Here is a 21089-nt window from a genome sequence, read left to right as displayed (position 1 = left end):
GAGATTTTGTGAAAAGAAGCCACTTTTTTCCCCTTAATCAATCTCTACTGATGCCAAAGAAAAATAGAAAAAAAATTTTTTTTCCAGGAGCACTAATCAAGGTCCTAGGTCTAATAATAAGATCAGTGGTATTAGAAAAATCTCCAGGGTGGTTTTAACAATGAGGCAGAGAACAGCAAGTAGGAGGGTTATACAGGTATTTTAATTGTGAGTATGTAAATATGTCCTCATCCTTGGAGATCAGTATGTGCAATTAAATTATTTAGCTCTAAGGTACACTTACTAGCCATATCTTATTTTATCAACACATGTGTGGTGTCATATCAGAATCAGTTGTAGAATAATACATATATAAGCCTAAATATCAGTGCAAATAAATACTTATTAAATGCACTAACTGTATACGTTAGTCATTGTAACTGACAAGAAAGTTACTGAGCTTATCTGTTGAATTCAGTATATTGTGCCGTACACGTAATGCCATGGAAGGCGTGCTGCCGTCCATGGCATGCTGATGACCCTGCACTTGGCATGACCATAGACGCCTTTAACCAAAGGTATGGTACAGGCCTGGCCCACAGCCTTAACTGTATTTGTTTTCATTCTGTAGTGCTGACCAATCCCGGTTCAAACTGGGAGGAGACCAACCCGCCCTTCCCAATAGACACACCTCTATGTTCAAGGAACAGCGCTTCACACACACACTGTTGTTAGCGACGTAGCCACTACGGCCAGTTTGATTTTCCACATTTCCAATTACGGCTACTTCTTAAAACTTCGCTTTTTTTCCACTGTCGGGTGAATGCACGAGTAGCGGCGTGTTGGTCGAGATCCCTTCCACTGGTGGGTCAAGTTGTTGCTGGTGGCGGTTCCCCGAGGTAAGTTAAAGTGGTGTTAGCTGGCTAGCCGGAGAGTCTGTAGTGATGAGGGGGGTTGGTTGTTGTGCTAACATAGCAATCAGTTAGCTACTAAATAACCTTGTCTAGTCTCCAAATAGTGAGCCAACGCGGATTACTTTCTGTTGCTGGTGTAGTTTAGTGTTATAGCAGAATAGTGTGGGAGTTTATTTGCGGTTGCGTTAACTTGCAGTGTCGACAAGTCAGTGGAACCAAGTCGCTGGTTAGGTTAGCAATCTAAGAGCGGCGACCATGAACTAGCTTACAGGCTAACCTGACAACATGTATTTTTGATCACAGTTTGTTCTTGCTACAACTGATTTTTATTGCTGGATCGGGGTGATGTCAAAGTAACGTAACGGACAGATAAGTAGTTTTGGCTGGGAGGAAAAAAAATCATTTTTGCAACTTCTAGCTTAACTTGCCGTTTATGCGACATTTGCATTAGCTGTGCGAAGTGTTAGCTTGTTGGCTAGCTGGTGTTCTTCTTGAGCTAACCACCTAGCATAGCCAAATTAATTACTGACCATGAAACTTAATTCAACTGCCCCAATTGTACCGGTACCCCGTACGCTACAAACTAAGCCACCGACTGTGTTGCCGCGTTATCTGATGCGATTAGGCATGGCTGTTTTCTTTTCGACGTCTTCTACCCAACGGCAAGGGTAACGTCAGGTAGCCAGTATGTTTTGCTCGTCTAATGTTTTACTTAGACTCCCGTTTACTGAGGGCTGTTAACGAAGACCCGGCTGTGACAAACTGATATGTTCCGGTTTTTTCTCTAACATTTAACTGTCAGTCTGCACGAAGCAGAGGGTAACTTGCTTTCCACATAACTTTGAAGCTAGAACTGAAGTCAACGTCAGCCATCTGACTAGCGAAAGCGGTCAGCTCACCGAAAACCGATAGCCTTACAAGCTCGGTGTTTGGGAGAGAGGGGGAGGGGATACGGCAGGGCTACAGCCAGCAAGAGAGAGACAGCGCCTACATGCCTGCAAAACGTTGACTGTCGGCGAAATTTCAAGTTTCTTTTAGTCCTACTTAATCAGTTTCGACACAATTTACTATCTGCCGTATTTGCGTAGCGCTTCGGCATAGAAATTCTGAAGCTGGATACGCTACAGACACGATCTCGGCGAATGAAGACCGTACGCTCAGTCACCGTGTTTTCCGAAATTGGTTGTGCGCGGCAGTGAGGCACAATGTCTCCTCTCCTCTTAGCAAATGCGGTGACGTTTGCTTAGGAACCGTCGATAAATTTCTTTACTGTATACTCATGGTGGGCACTGTGCTTGCAGCTACAAGTTTAACTTGTTACGTTTTCTCAAACGTGTTTTTTCCACACCCCCGTGTATTTTTTAAGTTGTAAAATATACAAATAAAACGTAAAAATATTAACTTAAAGTCTAGTCATCGGCGGTGTTCGCATATGCTTAAAGTCTTACATGCGACGAATGCTTACAGGAGAATGAATGGCATAACCAATAGGTTTGTACCTGTGTTATAAAAAAAATATTACAGGAGAAAAAAAATGCACATAATACATGTGCATTGAACGTTATCATTATCATTTGTCTCACTGAGTCGACTCAATGACAGCTCTGGCAGCGTCACTCTGTCTTAATGTCTTTTGAAAGACGGCCCCTAGCCAGCCGCCACAGTCAGTCTGCTGAACATGATGGCATGTCTATTTACGGACAACCTTAAATAATCACTTTTGCTCATAGCTTTGTTTTTTTTCTACTACTACTTTTATGGTGGAGTGCGTTGGTATCTGCATTTGTTTTTATTATAATAACTCAGTAATAAATAAATACAGAATTATTTAAGTTAATTAAAATATGTCACTGTAATGGTTGATGAATTAATCTATCAGTTAAATCAGGACTATTCAGCCAAAAAATGTACACAGACTATATCTGTCAAAGAAGGTGTGTTTTCACACCACTGTTAGTTCTCTCAGAAGACCACCAAATATCATTGGGTTTAAGTCCTGTAAAGCCTCTGTGTACACTGAGGAAGCACAATGAAGCAAAACAGATTGGTGTCACATTCGGAGCTTAATTATGTCAAAGGAGTGTTGTTTGGAAGCCACTGCTTAAAGCCCAGCTCTTAAGCCACTTTGCAACAATTGTCCTAATATTTGTTGCCATTACCTATCTGTGTGACACTTGTGAGAAAAGTTTTGCTTGAGTTGTGAAACTCAAATTTAATTTGACCATTGTGAATGAATGAGTACTTACTGTTGTTGTCACTGTTAAAACAATGCAGGCCAGTTTATTATCTATTTAATCACATGCAGTGGTATGTTAGACCGCTTTGGAGATCACTGTCTAAATCAGTCAGCTAGCCAGAGAGAAAAATGCTAATCAGCATGTTGCAGTTTCCATTTGTAAGTTGCATTTTATATATATATATATATATATATATATATATATATATATATATATATATATATATATATATATATATATATATACACACACACACACACACACAAATAAAATGTGGGTGTGTTTAAAAAAAAATAAAAATTGGCAAATGCTAACAGCTTGTAAATTGTCCATTGTTGTTTACCCCCCTCTAGCCCTTTTGACTATGTGTATATAATGAAGAGGCGTGTGGAGGACCAGGAACCAATACTTGCGCCTCAGCAGCAGTTATTACGCCGACCTCAAATACAAGGAATTACAGAAAACTTCCAGCACCGGGCCCTTGCCCCGGCCCCTACTGTAATAGAGGCACCTGCAGACAAGATGCAGCCATCGACCAGCATCCAGTACTCTCTTCCCCAGGGCTACCAGGTATGATAAATCTGCACAGATACCTGAAGAAGTGTTTATATTATATATATTAGGGCTGCTCGATTATGGCAAAAATTATAATCACGATTATTTTCACTGAAATTGAGATCTCGATTATTTGACGATATTTATTTAACAATAACAATGTATTGAATAATGACTTTAAAGATTGTCAAAAAATAATATAAAATAGTGTGCAAATACTGATAACAGTGCAAATGTTTGCAATATAAAAAATAAATGAAAAATGTAAACATCTATGTTTAGTGAACTTTGCAGTGTTGCTCTGTGGTGCAGCTACGACACTGTAGCAAAGTTTACACACTATGTCTACTTGATCCACGTCTGACTCCGCCAACCCATAATGTTTCCACACCACTGAAGTTTTTTTTTACCTCTCTTTTCAACCACCGGCAGTCACTCTCCTCTCCGAATAACTTCTGCTTAGCTTTCCGAGCTTCCCTTGGGTCCTCTTAATTGTTGTGACACGTGTTCGAAATGCAGAGAGGTGCACTCGATTTGCCACACGGAGCAGCGCGAGAGTAAAGCACGAGGGAGGTGCTAATAATCGACTCAGTCATTTATAATGATCGTTGAAAGCCCAGATCGTAATCGTGATTAAAATTCGATTAATTGAGCAGCCCTATTATATATATTATATTATTTAACAATGTGTTTAAGAAGTAGGTGTCATTTTGATTTGATTTTCTTTACCTTTATTTTGCAAGAATGTAATCTGTAATATTTACAATAATGCTAGTGACATGGTTAATCTTGTCTAAATGTCTATATTATATAAAATATCTATTTGTTCCTCAAAGGTTTCTGCAATGCCTCAGAGCACAAGTGGACATGGGCATGGACACAACAATACAGCACCACACGTTGGTCCTCACTCACACGCTCTAGCAGTGCCGTCACAGGGCCCTGCAGTGGTCCAAGGTCATGTTCATCCACCTGCACCCATGCCTTCAGCCACAGGACAGCAGCAATTTCAGCGGCTGAAGGTATCTGTACATCACCACATATATGAAAACATGAGGACCAGAATAAACCAAAACAGCTGTTCATCCCAAGTGCACAAAGGCAAAAAGCGAATGCCTTTAAAATTACATTGTGTCTGCATGCTGAAAGGACAGAGTGAGGAGTATGTTTTGTAGAGCAGCAACAAGCATCATCTTTCTACACAGGAGGCATTCAGATACATACACATTGTTCACCCTTCGTTAGAGGTGAACAAAGTCCAATAGACAACGGCTAAAAAGGGAAATAGTCTTGAAGCTGGCGTGCTTGTTATATATATCTTTTCATCAACATCCTAAACCTTTTCTACTTATCAACTTATATGGTTGGGCGATTAGTCGGATTTTAATGCCAAATTAATTACCGCTGTGGCTTCCAGCAGTTTAAAAGAAATCAGATGAAACAATTACTTTTAACATTCATTTTTGCTACATGGACATCTTTTCTCTCTCTCCCTCGCCCTTATAATCAAGTGCACCACTTCCCTTTTCACCAGTGAGCATTTTTCCCCCCTCTCTAAAAGCTCAAAGTCCCTGGTTAATACAGCAAGATGAGAGATTATAGACATGGAGCTAAAAATTCACAATATTTTTGAAGGTTGACGCTGTTAAAGGATTATTAAAAATTGCCTGCAGCGACCTTTGTCTCTACGCCTTTGAAGTCATATACCTAGACCACATTGGGTGATGCACAGCAGGTAACACATCTGCACAGTTGAGTCAATATTGAGTCTTCTGTTCGGGTCTTCTGGGACACATAAGTCTTTTGCCACCTTGTTATCATATATCCCAGTGTATTTTTCGGTCCAGTGAAAATCAGCTGTTGCAGAAAACAAAGCCTAGTCAGGGCACTTCTTTTCAATTGATTTTTGTTTTTCAATGGAATTATATTTAAAGTTAATGTTTAGTTAATTTAGTCAATCATTAAGTTTTTGGTATAGTTGAGCAGCTTTATATGATTTTGCCATTTTAGAATAGAGTAGCCCTTATATTTTCATTGTACCTGTACAATAGGGCTGCCACAAATGATTATTTTGATAGTCAACTAGTCACCGATTATTTTTGCAATTACTTTAATCTCAGCCAAACCGATTTACTCAGGAACAAATAAAATACTAAAAAAAAAGCCAAACAATAACATTTTAAGTTATCTAAGTGACTTATATATCATGTTTAACCTGAGTAGCAAAAGACGGCGGTAGGTTTGAAAACAATTTTTCGGGAGTCCGGTGTTCTCACCGGTTCTAGTGAGCCTTGTCTCCGGCTAGCTATCGAGCTGGTGGGTAACAGACGTCTCCGAAAACGTCGGAGTGCTTTTGAAAATATGTGGCGTCCTGATAAACTGAGCAGATATTTGAGGTTTACAAAGCTACATTCTCGCCTGAAAATATGTTAAACGTTTATTTTGTGACCCAGAAAGAATAATAAGAGTAATATTAAAACTAACTAGCTGCCGCCATTTTTGGAAACTGAGCTGGGCCACGCTATGAATTCTGGGCCACGCTATGAATTCTGGGACACAGCTTCTTCTTCTTCGGGGTTTAACGGCAGCTGGCATCCTTGTACATGCAGTGCTGCCATCTTCTGTTTAAATCCGTTATTACACTCTTAAATCCTACTACTTATTCCTGCGTCTTTTGGGATCTTACAAAGCTTCAAACGACGCGTCGACTATTAAATCAGTTGTCGACGATTTTGATAGTCGACTAATCGTGGCAGCCCTACTGTACAATAAATAATGGGTGCTCCAATGCCAACTGTGCAGGATAAAAAAATATACATAGCAACGATATCAGGAATGAATAGCAAACAGAAGAGTCAAACTAGAGGAATATGTACAAAACAATAGAAGGGCACACAATGGAGAGCATAGTGACTGGAGGTAGTGCAAAGAAAAGACTCGATCTGAATAGGGTCCATATGTGAGTGGCCTGAGTGTTGACGGTTACTCAGACCATGTCTCAGATTGGTGAGGCGGGGGCCTGTTAGTGGGTCTGGAGGTGTGGGACCTGATTGTCCTGAGGCACCGACCACTGGGCAGAGGGTCAAACGGGTGGTGGGCGGGGTCCAAGGGGTCACCTGTGATGGCCCTGGTTTTTCTGAGACAGGAGGCTCAGAAAGGTGGCATAGGGTGTTAATTACCCTCTCCACAGCCTTACTGTTCTCAGTAGTGGCCCATGCGTACAAAACACCCAGGCAGTAGGAGAGCACGCTCTCCACTGAGGAGCGGTAGAAGGCCAGCAGCCGTTTCTGGTCCAGATTATTCATCCTCAGGACAGCCGCTGTTGGGCCTTCTTTACCCAGGCGTTGGTGTTGTGGGTCCTGATGAGATCATTGGAGATGTGGGTGCCCAGAAACCTGAAGGTGGAGACAGATTCCACCCATTTTCCATTTATAATAACAGAGGAATGTCCGTGCCTCCTGAAGTCCATTATGAGCTCTTTTGTTTTAAAGATGTTCAGCTTCAGGTTGTTTTCTGAGCACCAGCGGGACAAGTTCTCTGCCTTTGCCCTGTCTTGCCATTTTGGTGGTGATCATCTGACAATCTTCTCCATTCTCTTTTTGTAGGTTGAAGATGCCTTGTCTTATTTGGATCAAGTAAAACTGCAGTTTGGGAATCAACCTCAAGTTTATAATGACTTCCTTGATATCATGAAAGAGTTCAAGTCGCAGAGGTGAGTTTTTGTTTTATTGCCAGTTTTTCTTAACATCTGATAAGAAAAACTGGTATTTTACCATGACACCTAAGTGATCTCTATGAACCCAAATAACAGTGTTTCAGAAACTAAAGTACCAAAACTTGTTCTGTTACTACAGCATTGACACTCCTGGAGTCATCAACCGTGTGTCTCAGCTTTTCAAGGGCCACCCAGACCTCATCATGGGTTTCAATACTTTCTTGCCACCTGGATACAAGATTGAAGTTCAAACCAACGATCTAGTCAATGTGACCACGCCAAATCAGATCCACTACATCACACCACACGGTGTTTCTGTTCAGAACATCCCTGCAAGTGGAGCACCCAGCCAGCCTGCCCCCAGCCACCACCAACACCAGAGTCTGCCACAGGCTGGCTCACTCACTACTACCACCCAACCACTTATCCCTGCCCAGCCTGCTCCAAATAAAACCAGCAAGGTAGATAACGATGTTCTTTATTTGTTTACATCTAGTATGACAGATGCATTAAATGACCTTTTTCACTTGTTGTTCTTCTAAACAGCCAATTCAGTCTCCAGCCCATACACCCACCAGCCAACCCAATCCATCTATCCCATCTTACGCCTCGCCCCGCTCTCCTTCAGTTCAGTCCCACACTCCTGTCAGCAGCACACCATCCAGTGGGCCACCTATCCAAAACAACCAACCCGTGGAGTTCAACCATGCTATAAATTATGTCAACAAGATCAAAAATCGCTTCCAAGGTCAGCCAGACATCTACAAAGCTTTCCTGGAAATCCTGCACACATACCAGGCAAGGAAATATACACAGCATTAAACTGTTATTAAGATATTATAAGATATATGCAGCTGCAAAAATAAACGTGAAAGTAAATTTTAATTATATCATATCTTGTATATTTATAAAAATATATATTTTTAGAAGGAACAGCGAAATGCTAAAGAAGCTGGAGGAAACTACACCCCAGCACTGACTGAACAGGAGGTTTACACTCAAGTTGCAAGACTTTTCAAGAACCAAGAGGACCTGCTCTCAGAGTTCGGGCAGTTCCTGCCTGATGCCAACAGCTCAGTGGTGAGTCTCCAGACATCACGGTCAATTATTTTATTAAACGTCCCTGCAAATATACGTGGTATGACTAGGAGTTACTGGATCCTTGTAACTGTCTGTCTTTTGATCTTTTCCTTAAAACCACTTGTTTGCATTGGATATGAAATTGATTTACAGATGGGTGCCAAGTTAAAAGAGAAACCAGCATAAAGTATTGTAGTATTGTGTTGGGCCACCACGTGTTGGCAGATCAGCTTTGGTGCACCTTGGTGTGGATTCTCCAGGTCTTTAAAGATCTGGACGGTGCATCCGTGCTTCCAAAAATATTCCCTAATACTGTTTCGAGCGTAGGGAATTCACTAAGCTCAGGTCTAGGTTGTTGCAAGGTTTTGTTCTGTCCTTCATAAGATTTCTCACAGTGCAGATAGTGTTTTATTCTGAAAACTCATTAGCTGTTATATGCTATTCTTGCGTTTGGCTTCCTGCTTTCAGGAGGCACATTTCTGACAGAAAGCTGCTGAGGGACTTATGAGCTCTTAGTAACTACAATCAGCTTCAACTCCACAGAACTGCTTTTTAGTATGTTTACAGTTTTCTTTTGTTTTTACAGTGTTTGTGCAAAACAAGCAGAAGAGAGTTGGTTTGAGGAGCTGGTGCTAAAGGGCTTGAGTCACACAATAGGTGCACAGAGGCCCAGTGTATGATGCATTATTTTTAGCTCAGAATCACACATCACTACTCCGGTAGAACTGAAGCATAAAAATAGAGCTTGGAAGGAAAAGCACTGGTTCACTTAATCGAATCAATGGTATTTACACAGGGCTTGCAAAATCGCTAGCCCGATGTCCCGGAGCTAGCGATATCTCCAGTCGGGCGACCAAAATCTATCTCAGCCCCGCCCCGCTATATGATAACCCAACGGGCGGGGCTGAGATAGATTTTGGTCGCCCGACCGGAGATATCGCTAGCTCCGGGATCGGGCTAGCGATTTTGCGAGCCCTGTTACATAATTCTCTTTGCATACTGTTAATTTTGTTGTCTTGCTTTGTTGAGATCATGTGTATTGCCCTTTTTTTTAGCTACTGAGCAAAGCAACACCAGACAGGGCAGAGTCGGTCCGTAATGATCATGGTGGCACAGTAAAGAGACACTTCCTGAACAACAAACAGAGACTGAGCCAGAACGGCCTTCCAATCAGGAGACCCTCAGGCGTGGGTACCACACCACCTGTCAAGGTATGTAACCATCTACTCTCTGACTCTGCATATATTCAGCTGTTTGTACTTTAAACCAGAAAGGTAATATTTCATATATTTTGTATGCATTACATGTAGGGGGAAACAGGCCTTTTTTGTTTCAATCAGTGAAAGCCTACAATTAAGAAGTATGGACAATACATTGACTCCAGATATCAGCCCCCAGACAGTTTTGACAAAAGCAAAACATCTGTAATTTCATAAAAAGAGGATTTACTACAGAACATGTTTATTAGATTGTGTTAGTAGTACAACCCAAGTTCATCAGACAAACTGGCAATTAGGGTTAGTAAAATCTACCCAAGACTCAGAGATATGAGGGCCTCCAACAGTCAACATCTCTTTACACCATTGCAGAAGAAACCTAAAATAACAGGGAAGGACCATGGCATGAGTGACGTGAGCAAACACAGCACCAGCACTGAAACGATGTTCTTCGAGAAGGTCAGTATTGTCATTTTGAGTGTTTGTATAAAGACTTGCACTGATCTGTGATGAAAATAAGGCTACGTCCACACGTACACGGGTATTTTTGAAAACTGAGATTTTTCGTTTTAAAAAATAATCCCGTCCACACGTAAAGGCAGAAATGAAGGAAAACGCTGCTAGGAACATGCCAAAGCAACAGGTGGCGATATATTCCTAACCATGTAGAAATGTTGACCAATCAGAAGTCTAGAAGCCTCGGTGGGAAATGGTAAACAAAGATGGGGCATAGAAGCAGAACCCAGTCCTATGTGTGGAGGGACAGTAACGGTGTGTGTATATGTAAGCATTTAAACACTGCAGAGAGTACAAGTAACAGTATTGTAGAAATTCATTTCACCGAAACAATAACGTGGCGCAAAGTGTGACGTCACAAAAGGCGCACACCTTTGACGCTGCGTTTTCTCCGTTTTTCTCGTCCACACGTAAACGCAAAAACTGAGTTTTCGAAAATATCCACCCTGGCAGGCGTTTTTAGAAATCTCCGTTTTCAGTGACCGAAAACGCAGTTTACGTGTGGACGAAAGGTGCAAACGCATAGAAAAATCTGCGTTTTCAAAAATACCCGGGTATGTGTGGACGTAGCCTAAATCTCATTTTGCTTTATTTGTCATGGCTGCAAACACTTTAACAGGTAAAGAAGGCTCTTCGAAGCTCTGAGGCATATGACAACTTCCTACGCTGCTTGCACATCTTCAACCAGGAAGTCATTTCACGCACTGAGCTGGTCCAGTTAGTTATCCCATTTCTTGGGTGAGTTTAAACATACAGTTTTTAGGTACTGAATGGGGCATACCTGTAGTCCAATTTTGTAACTGACTGGTTCAGTACGTAATTCTTGAGTTTTTATCTTCTTCTTCTTCTTCTTGCCAATAAGTCAGATTTGAGTTTAAATCAAACAGTTTTGATACATAACATTACATAATGAAACTTTAATCACCCAAATGTAAACCAGTAAACCACCTGCATTTGTTTGAAATATGTTGCTAACATTTAAACCCTAACCGCACCAATAACTCTGTATTTCACATATGTTGTGCCATGACTGACAGAAAATTCCCCGAGCTTTTTACATGGTTTAAAAACTTCTTGGGCTACCGAGAGTCCAGTCACGGAGAGTCGAGCCATGCAGAGAGTTTACCCAAGGAGCGTGCCACAGAGGGTATCGCCATGGAAATCGACTACTCTTCCTGCAAGAAGCTGGGGTCCAGCTATAGAGCGCTGCCAAAGAGTTTCCAGCAGCCCAAATGCACAGGAAGAACACCGCTGTGCAGAGAGGTGAGTCGTTAAAGGAATTCGGTTTAATAAAGGTATTTGTCTTACAGTGTACATTTTATCCTTTGTCCTCGGGCCACCAGGTACAACAACAAATGTATTTGGCCCACACAGGGTGCTCTGGAGCAGAAACTGATGTAAAGTTCAGATGGTACCTGTAGTTAAATATGGCTTGAGCAGACAGCAGATGCCAGCAATCTTGTTCTTAGTCGATCAGTGAGTTGGTGGAAGTGTTAGCGATCATTGAACTGTTTGGCTACATTTAATGTTACCTTATTATGTTTAAGTGTCTAGATAATAAGTTAGGATATGATCTGCTTACTGAAAAACATATTTTTAATTTTATAAACTACATGAACTGTTTTTGGCTGTAACTAGCCATTTAAATTTAGATAATGAGTGATTTCTTTGATCAACTGATGTTATTGAACCCAGTGTTTCACCACACAATCAAGACATTTTTAACTACATTAAGTTTCATGCATTTTTATTTTACTGCTACATAAATATGAAATGCATCTCATATTTAGAGTCACAATAATGTGTTTTCACTGCATGGTGTAACATCCTGTTGCAGGTTTTGAATGACACATGGGTGTCATTTCCTTCATGGTCTGAGGACTCCACATTTGTGAGCTCCAAGAAGACACAATATGAGGAACACATTTACAGATGTGAAGATGAGCGCTTTGAGGTAAAACATACTCAGTCCACCCACGCTCCAAATGAAAATAAGACCCTTGGATGTAGAAGAGGTTAAGAAGATGGAATAATGGAGGTTCTTTTACATAATATGTATCTTTTACATAAATGTCTGTGTGATGCGATTTGCTCAGGAGTCAAAAAACCACAGGAAAAGATCTCACACCACATGAACTGTCCAGGTGCCCATTTCAAAATCTGGTTCTGTTGAAATTATTCATTTGAATGTGATTGTTCCTTTTGTAGCTGGATATTGTGTTGGAGACCAACCTTGCCACAATCCGAGCCCTCGAGACAGTGCAGCGACGGCTCTCTCGTATGTCAGCAGAAGAGCAGCTACGCTTCAAGCTGGACAACACAATGGGTGGCTCCTCAGAGGTCATTCACCGCAAAGCCATCCAGCGGATATATGGGGACAAAGCTCAAGACATCATTGAAGGACTCAAGAAGAACCCTGCTGTGTCCGTCCCCATAGTTCTAAAAAGGTAACAGTTAGATTTTAGTGTGTCCTCCTCAGCTCACACCTTTACAGTTTTATAACATCTGTTTCTTCTGTTTTCAGATTAAAAATAAAGGATGAGGAGTGGAGAGAAGCCCAAAGGGGCTTCAACAAAATCTGGCGGGAGCAGAATGAAAAGTATTACCTGAAGTCACTTGACCATCAAGGCATTAACTTCAAGCAGAATGACACCAAAGTATTACGCTCAAAGACCATGCTCAATGAAATTGAGATGTTATATGATGAAGTAAGTAAATTGTTTTTAAACAATATTATTATTTGTTATTTGACATTTATAAATGCAGAATAAATCTAGACTGATTCTAAGTTTATGGCCGCAGTTATCCTTGAATCAAACAATAATGCTCCACTTTGTTATATATTATGATTCTCTAATTGTAAATAAAAATCAACAGGTAAATGGTTTTAATGTATTTTGCTAAACTGTAAATTTCGTAAAACATTACAGTCTAAAATGCTCCTGTATTTGTCCTGTAGCGCCAGGAGCGGGCATCAGAGGAGTCTGCTACACCGCCACCAAATGGCCCACACATGACTCTGACCTACGACGACAGCCAGATCCTCGAGGATGCCGCTTCCCTCATCATTCACCACGTCAAAAGACAGGTCGGCATCCAGAAAGAAGACAAGTGCAAGATCAAACAGATAGTCCACCACTTCATCCCCGACCTGCTGTTTGCACAGCGAGGTGAGCTCTCTGATGTGGAGGAGGAGGAAGAAGAGGACGAAGACACGGAGATGGATCAAGATGACAGCAAGAAACACAATGGCCTGCCAGGCAGAAGCCCAACCAAGTCCAAGCTCCTGTTCAGCAACACGGCAGCTCAGAAGCTCCGGGGAACTGACGATGCCTACAACTTGTTCTACGTGAACAACTACTGGTATGTCTTCCTTCGTCTTCACTACATCCTCTGTTCTCGTTTGCTACGAATTTACGGGCAAGCTGAGAAGCAGATCGAAGAGGATGCTCGTGAACGAGAGTGGGAAAGAGAAGTGTTGGGGTTCAAAAGGGAGAAAAACGAAAATCCAGCCATCCAGCTGAAGATGAAGGAGCCAAGTAAGTGAGAAACTGACTTTTTTAACTGTTACGTTTTGCTATGAACCCTCTCAGTCATGGTGCGTCATACTCCTCAATTCCTCCATGTATTACTCACTGTGTGTGTGTTTTCTGTCTGCAGTGGATGTTGATGTGGAGGACTACTACTCAGTATTTTTGGAAATGGTTCGCAATCTTTTGGATGGAAACATGGAGCCGGCTCAGTATGAGGACTCCCTGAGGGAGATGTTTACGGTCCATGCCTACGTTGCCTTCACCATGGATAAACTCATCCAAAGCATTGTCCGGCAGGTCAGCACATTTTAAGATTTTCTCATTTTATTTCATCTATTTGTTTACCAATTTGTTTATTTGCTCGTCTTCAAGGTAAAAAATACATTTTTAACCTTAGAGTGGCATCGCGAGCTGTAGGCTCGTTCTTAAATTTGGAGAAGAAAAAGGGGGAAAATAAAATAGACATGCTCCTCACGTCAAAACTCAGTAATGCCTCTAGTCGATGATCAAATGTACGCATCTATAGTCACTGAAGGTGCTGCTGTTTTGATTCTACATGCTGATGTGGACACACCCGTTGCATACTAACCTACTCTTACAGCTCCAGCACCTTGTCACTGATGATGTGTCTGTGCGTGTGACGGACCTGTATCTGAGCGAGAGTTCCAATAAAGCCACGGGGGGCACACTGCCCACACAGGCATCGAGGGCCACTGCAGAGGGGGGATACCAGCGCAAAGCAGAACAGCTTATGCCGGATGAGAACTGCTTCAAGGTACAACACAGCACGGAAATGAATAATTATATTTTAAAACAGGCTGACTTTATTTTGTTTTTCTCCCTCAGTATTTTTTTCTAATTCTGTGTGTGTTGTCTGGTTTTATCCAGATGATATTTGTGAAGAACCAAGCCTCTGTCAGTCTGGCAGTAGAGCTCCTGGATACAGAAGAGGAAAACTCTGATGAGCCTGCAGAGGCAGAAGTAAGACTCACAAAATGCATTTCATGTGCACAGCAGTTTATTAAGTAGACATGTAGTATATGTGATGCTGGGGTGGCATTGCTTCGTGTATCTCTTAATATGTTTTGCCCTTCAAGAATTTTTAGTATAGCACTAGTTATCAGGTAATAGTTTGATATTACAATTTAATAAATAGTCAAGCACTAGTCATCTTGGTTTTAAACTTTTTAATCATATTCCTGTATTATAAATTCCTTGTACTTGGTGGTTTACATACACATGTACCTCTGCAAACTAGTGTTGGCTATTAATTTGTGCACCTATGATTTTAAACCCTCCGACACTCTGAGGAGTGTCACATGGTCCAGAATTAAAGGCTATAACCTCCAACCTGCTTTCATACAGAACCTAAATGTATGTCTTTGTTATTTACATGGTTGGTTGCTGTTCTGCTCTGTCCTCCACAGAAGTGGTCAGACTACGTAGGCAGGTACCTGAACTCAGATTCCTCATCCCCAGAGCTGCGTGAGCATCTGGCACAAAAGCCCGTGTTCCTCCCCAGGTGAGGCTCCAGCCATGTCTCCCTCTTGTCTGCACACTTTAAGCTTCTGTCCCGAGGCGAGGCTCTAGTCAGCTGAGCAGCCACTCAACTGTTGCCGAGCCAAACCAGCTGCCAAACACAAGTCATTTTTGTCAAGATAGAAACAGAGGCACCTCAGCACAAGCCTGACTTTGAAAGCTAATTGAGAAAAAAAAAAAGAAAAGAGGAAACTGTGTGGATGTGAGCGTGCTGCCTGTTTTTTGTAAGAGGAAGTTTGAGGAGTTATTAGTTGTGCTCGCGGTGCCTGAATGTCCGCCTGCTAAGAATCTCACTGGCCGTAAATTTAACTTCTTCAGTTTGTTTTGTGACCTCTGCCTCACATGGAAGCACTTTACACGATCATCTTTTTTCTTTCTTTTTTTTAAAGTGAATTTATTTATTTATTGATTCCTTTTAATGGGAATTTTATTTATAGTAAGTAAAGTTTTTATAGATGGTTTTTGGCTTGATTGTGGGTTTTGAACTTTTCTCCCCTTAGAGTGCTAAAAGAAGAAGAATCATTAGTTCGATTATTCACATTGTATTGAACTGAAGTGATGAATGATTATGTGACGCACGAATAGAAGTCGATAAATGCAAAAGCTTAAGGCAAAACAAGGATTTGTTCCCTTTTTATTTTCCTACGATGTTTTGACAAAAACAGATTGAGAGAAACTTTTGTTAAAAGAAGAGAAGGGACGTCATGGTTTCCTTATCATGCCCTTTGTGATTGTATTCAGATCAAAGGTCCTGTATGTGACTTAATCACTGTTTGAAACTGTAAATGTTCAAATGTTCACTTGTTCACAACTGTTATACCCAGTGTTATGTTTGTAACAATTTTCAGGGGAAGCAGTGCACTCACGTTACAACTTTTTGTTGTCAGTGAGATTTTTATTTTTTTTCCTGGTTTGAAAGAGATTAGTGATCTTAGGTTTTCTGTTTGGTTTTTTTTTGTTTGTTTTTTAACTCTGGTTAAGCACATTATCTGCAGCACTTGTACAGAGGAGTAGGGTTTGTAAATAAAATGATTGTCTAAATTGTATGCTCATATGTTGGTGTATTTCTTTCCTGACACCTCAGAGCTGTGCATGAAGGCGTGAAGGCTGAGTGTTGCACATGAACATCTTTTGAAGCATCTTTTTTTGGTGTTTTTTGTGTTTTTGGTTTTGTTTTCGTCTCGTTACTTTGAGATGGCTGTCCATTACCATATACGTATCAAACAACTTCTTAAAAAGGCAAAAAAAAAAAAAAGCTCTTGAGTTTTCTCTTTTTTAACCCATTGCATAAATCTGACTATGATTTCCTCAGTGGGCTCACCCACATCATGTCTTCTTTTTTCTTTCATCAAATCTATGAGAGATCAGCAGCACAAGAGATTTAAATAATAATAATAATAATAGTAATAATTGGCCTTTCCTCACTCAAAAAAGAAAAAATCAATTTTCACTTCTGTTGGGTCTTCATCTCATTTTCATGACACTCTGGTCAAAGACATTGAAATACCCTCTGCTCATATTTTTTGGATTTGGTATCTGGTCAGGCAGCAGTTTCCTTTTTTAGTGTTTGTGATGTGACCGTTTTTACTTGAAATTGGCCTCACTGTCATGTCTTTTAAGTGGAGCCCTGAATGCAAAAAATGCTTCATGGTTTCAGTCTTCGCTCACCTTTACCCTCTGTGGTAAGTACACATTTAAACCTTTCATTCAGGTGGGGTGAATAATTGCATTTTTTTTAAAAAAGAAAAGAAAAGAAAATTGCCTGCACAAAATCGGGATGAATCCAATTGTTTGCCAAGCATAAGATTTGGAAAAATGTGGCTGTGCAATGGAAGTGCACTGTACAGAGAAATGACCGCTGCCTCTGCTGCTCTTATAGATCCACATTTCCCACGAATGATTTGACTCCCTAACTAATTATCGCTGGTTCTTGGTGAGTTGGATTGCATGGGTTTAAAAAAACTACAATTCTTTTAAAGGGACAGTCCTCTCAAATTTGGAAATACTGTTCTTAAATTTGTGTACGTGTATCGTCTCTGACCTTACATCTTAGGCTTTAAAATTGACCAGTAAGTACTGTCAAGCACAAAATCGTACCATAAAACTTTCTCAAGTGAAATTGGATATTTCCTTTTGTTTTAAAAACAAAAAAAGAAAAAAAAGTGATGTATTCTTCTGATGTGTGGTGTAATCAAGAAATTTTCTGTAGCGTCGGTCAGTATTATTCATGGCTCTCGATCTTTTTTGGCCTTTAGGAATTTGAGACGGATAAGGAAGTGCCAGAGAGGTTGGGAGCAGCTGCAACAGGAGAGAATGACCAAAGGCTCCTCGGACAAGTCGCAGGACGGCAGCAGCGAGCTGAAGATGGAGTGCATGTTCAAGCTGAACTCCTACAAGATGGTTTATGTCTGCAAGTCAGAAGATTACATGTACAGGCACACAGCGCTCACACGGGCTCATCAGGTAAGGACGAAAATTAAGAGGCATGTGTTTGCCATGTTGTTTTAGTCTTGTCCAATAAGCTTCAGTGTTAGAATTGTATGGTAAGTAATCATAAAACAACCACAAGTATTTAAATTTGCCTGTGTGGTCATGCAGCAGTTTTTTGTGATGGCTAGAAGTACAAAGATATTTTTCATTTATTTTATTTGTTTTAATTTAGATCAGTCTTATAAAGCGTATGTGGAGTACTATGATGTACTCCACATTTTTCTCATACAGGATAACGTTCACTTGATTTGTATCCAATTGTCGATGGATGAGAATAATATGAAAATAATAATTTTTATAGTCTTTTGAGACATAGCTGTTTCCCCCAGACTTTACTTGGGCAAGACGCCCAAGTACATTTGGCAAATTTCTCTCTTTTTTGTCTTTCTTGTTTTTTTTTCTTTCCCCCCTATATCGCTGACAGAACATCCGCAATCGGTTTTGGCTATAGGACAGCCCTTGCAGTTCATGTACACACAGTTTGTGACGTTCCTTTGTGCCGTGTTCCTGTTATCTCTTTCAGTCCCACCAGCTTGTGAACACACGCCTGCACAGACGCTTTCACGCCTGGCTGGATACTTGGGCCAAGGAGCACGTGACCAGTGACATGGCCGCTGAAAGCCGCAAGTGGTTCATGGGAGATGGACAAGAAGGCCTGTTGGCCTGCACCACGACTTGCAGCCCTGAGGTGCTCCATTATCTCAACATTAACAAGTACCGGGTGAAGTACAAAACACCGTAATACTTGTGTCTCAGCAAACTGGCTGTTAACGTGTCCACACAACAAGCTGCCAAGGATGAATTCTCAGAGCTGCCGTTACTGGATTCAGTTGCCAAACTTTTTGTGAGGGTTTTTCAATCCATGATCCAAACCGGATCTAAGTTTTCCTTTTTTCTTTTTCTTTTCTTTTTTTTGCACCTGTTGCAGGAATTTGTCTGTAAAGCGTATGCTGCAAACTCTGCAGCAGATGTAATATGGAACTTTTTTTTTTCAAAATTTGCTGTCAGTATATTTGAGTGGGTGGCAGCAATTTATAATGTTAAAGGCAAATTTTTACATGAAATGACTATACAGAGGAAAAACACTCAGAGCATCTGTTTTCATGGTGCAATTCAGTGTAAAGGTTTTCCTAACTAAAACTCAGCAGCTTAACAGTGAAAAGTGTTTGATAAGGAGCAACTTATCATTTTACAGAAGATAAAAACAAAACGACCTCAGCTTCTGTCTTTAGGTAGCAAAAACAAGTTCAAGTTACCTCTGTTAAAGTGTGTGGACGTGGAACTTAATATGGGTTCCTGCTGTAAACTTGTATAGCCTGTGAATGTTCTCCCTTTTGGTGGTAAAGGTGCAATGGTGCACTCTATATATTAAAAAAAACATCTATAGTGATTGCTGGGTAGATGCTCGGCATTAGTTCCAGCATTGTGTATTGAGTACAATAACTTATGACTGCCCAAACACTTTGTGTAAATATGTTTATAAAAGTAGTTTTTTGGGTTTTTTGTTTGTTTGTTTTAAACAGATGTCACTGAGGTGTAGCGTACATCAGAGCGCACAGTAATCAGTCTTTAGCTGGAAATTGAATAAAATTTTTTATTAAGAAATACAAAATTTTACCTATTTTTTTTTTTTTTTTTTTTTTTAAACCAAAGGCTCATGTTCTGCTGAACATGTGATCCCTGAAGTCTTTGTTTCTACATGATTGGATCAGTTCTGTGTATTTCTACCTTTTAGTCTTCAGACATCACTCGTGGTTTTAAGATGATTGAATGTAGCTGAGCAACAATTTGTCCTTTTTTTTTTTTTTTTTTTAATATATATAATTTTTTTTAAGTTCAGTATGTATGTATATGTATATAGTACTGAAGTCTCATCAGTACTGTCTGCTTTTTGTGTATTTAAGCAAAATGGTTAGAATCTGTAAGACAGGTTCAGTGATGTTTTGCCACCTATGAAGACTATATCTTTTTTTCTTGTGTAAGGTAAGTGCTAACGACAAACACTGACTGATGTATAGTATGAGACTGTCAGTTATGTGACTTGTGTACAGATTAAGGAGCAAGGAAAAAGCAATAATTCCTTCAGTCACAGTTTGTCTGTTTGTATTTGTGGCTGAAGTACAAATGTGAATGTTGTATGCCCTTAAAAGAGGGATGTAAACTACGCATTTTGCCTTTTCCTCTCAGCAGTTTAATAAAATTGGAATTGGCCCTGTAGATAATGTAGGTGAGGTTAGATGGAAGACGGATATCTATCACATTAAATGCTGGAAAGCATGTTTCACATTAGAAATATACATATTCTTAATATAAACTTCAACACATTCAGTTCTTCATTGTTAATACTTTTCACGTGGATCATTACATAAGCAGGATGGAGGTCCAGAGAAGAAGCTGCCTGGCAACATGACACCCTTTGACACTTTCCTTAGCTCCATTAAAAGCAGTGGTCAGTAACCTAACCAGCTGCAGACAATCTTGGAGCAGTTTATATATTACTGTGTTTAATATAGAATACCACAGGAAGCCCCGGGGAGCTGATTGTACATTAAGACATTGTTTGTACTGCGTTTAATATGTCTCTTCTCTTTTATGATGTTGTACATGATTGTTAGTATGGTGTTTTGGCATTAAACTATCCTTTGAGTAGACAGAAGTTCAGTTCACGGTGTCCTTTTTCATTTCTGGCATTGTCACTTATGTTTAATCCTATGTCCCAAGCCCCAATCCTATCCTTCATTCTGGGTTCAGTTTTGCCATAAAAGCCTGTTAGTTACTTTTAGATAGTTGATTTACCATCACTGGGTTATTAGGTGCACATAATGAGCTATTTATTAATTTAAGTATGACATGACAGCATCTCAGTGTGTTAAGGAATGTAGACACGGGCAAATTGAGCATCTTTGAGCTGATCCGTTTCTGAAACTGACCTACTGGGAAGCATCTGAGCTTTTTAGAGAATGGTCTGATAAAAAAATCTCCAGTAAGCAGCTGCTACAAGCTGATGGGGGTGATGCCCAGTGTGGTCTTCTGCTGCTGTAGCCCATCTATTTCAAGGCTGAATGTGTTGTGCATTCAGAGATGCTGTTCTGCATACCTTTGCTGTAACAAGTGGTTAGTTACTGCTGCCTTCCAGAAGAGGACCTGAGGCAAAAATTTGCATGAGCTTGTCAAAACTAGACAATAAAAGGAAAAATGTCGCCTGGTCGGATGAGTTTCAATGGCTGGGTTGGAATCTGTTGTAAATAACGTGAAAGCATGGCTCCATTCTGCCTCCTATCAACAATTCAGGCTGTTGCTGGTGGTGTGATGGG

At 40.5% G+C, this 21089-nt stretch overlaps 1 protein-coding gene across 1 annotated transcript; it reads left to right on the top strand.

Moving 5' to 3' along the window:
- Window positions 1-672: 672 nt before the first annotated feature.
- Window positions 673-20431, top strand: LOC101483700 (paired amphipathic helix protein Sin3a). Its single transcript, XM_004558028.4, has 21 exons — window positions 673-878; window positions 3484-3700; window positions 4522-4707; window positions 7291-7397; window positions 7540-7861; window positions 7947-8198; window positions 8328-8480; window positions 9536-9691; window positions 10070-10156; window positions 10833-10951; window positions 11251-11476; window positions 12051-12167; window positions 12422-12660; window positions 12738-12921; window positions 13173-13752; window positions 13874-14043; window positions 14348-14521; window positions 14635-14727; window positions 15174-15268; window positions 17541-17748; window positions 18299-20431. Exons 2-21 carry the CDS (start codon window positions 3506-3508, stop codon window positions 18515-18517), a joined length of 3882 nt encoding a protein of 1293 aa, XP_004558085.1. The 5' UTR covers window positions 673-878; window positions 3484-3505; the 3' UTR covers window positions 18518-20431.
- The last annotated feature ends 658 nt before the right edge of the window (window positions 20432-21089 follow it).

This window comes from Maylandia zebra, linkage group LG1 (assembly GCF_041146795.1).
Source record: "Maylandia zebra isolate NMK-2024a linkage group LG1, Mzebra_GT3a, whole genome shotgun sequence".
In the NCBI taxonomy this organism is placed as follows: domain Eukaryota; kingdom Metazoa; phylum Chordata; class Actinopteri; order Cichliformes; family Cichlidae; genus Maylandia; species Maylandia zebra.
The sequence above is the reverse complement of the archived record's forward strand: the minus strand, read 5'-3'. Positions and strand labels throughout refer to the sequence as shown.

Bases quoted from the DNA above. Each gene is read 5' to 3' on its own strand.
- LOC101483700 (XM_004558028.4), top strand. From the start codon at position 3,506: ATGAAGAGGCGTGTGGAGGACCAGGAACCAATACTTGCGCCTCAGCAG. The intron at 9,692-10,069 runs GTATGTAACCAT...ACACCATTGCAG, and splicing joins GTACCACACCACCTGTCAAG to AAGAAACCTAAAATAACAGG. The intron at 15,269-17,540 runs GTGAGGCTCCAG...TTTGGCCTTTAG, and splicing joins AAGCCCGTGTTCCTCCCCAG to GAATTTGAGACGGATAAGGA.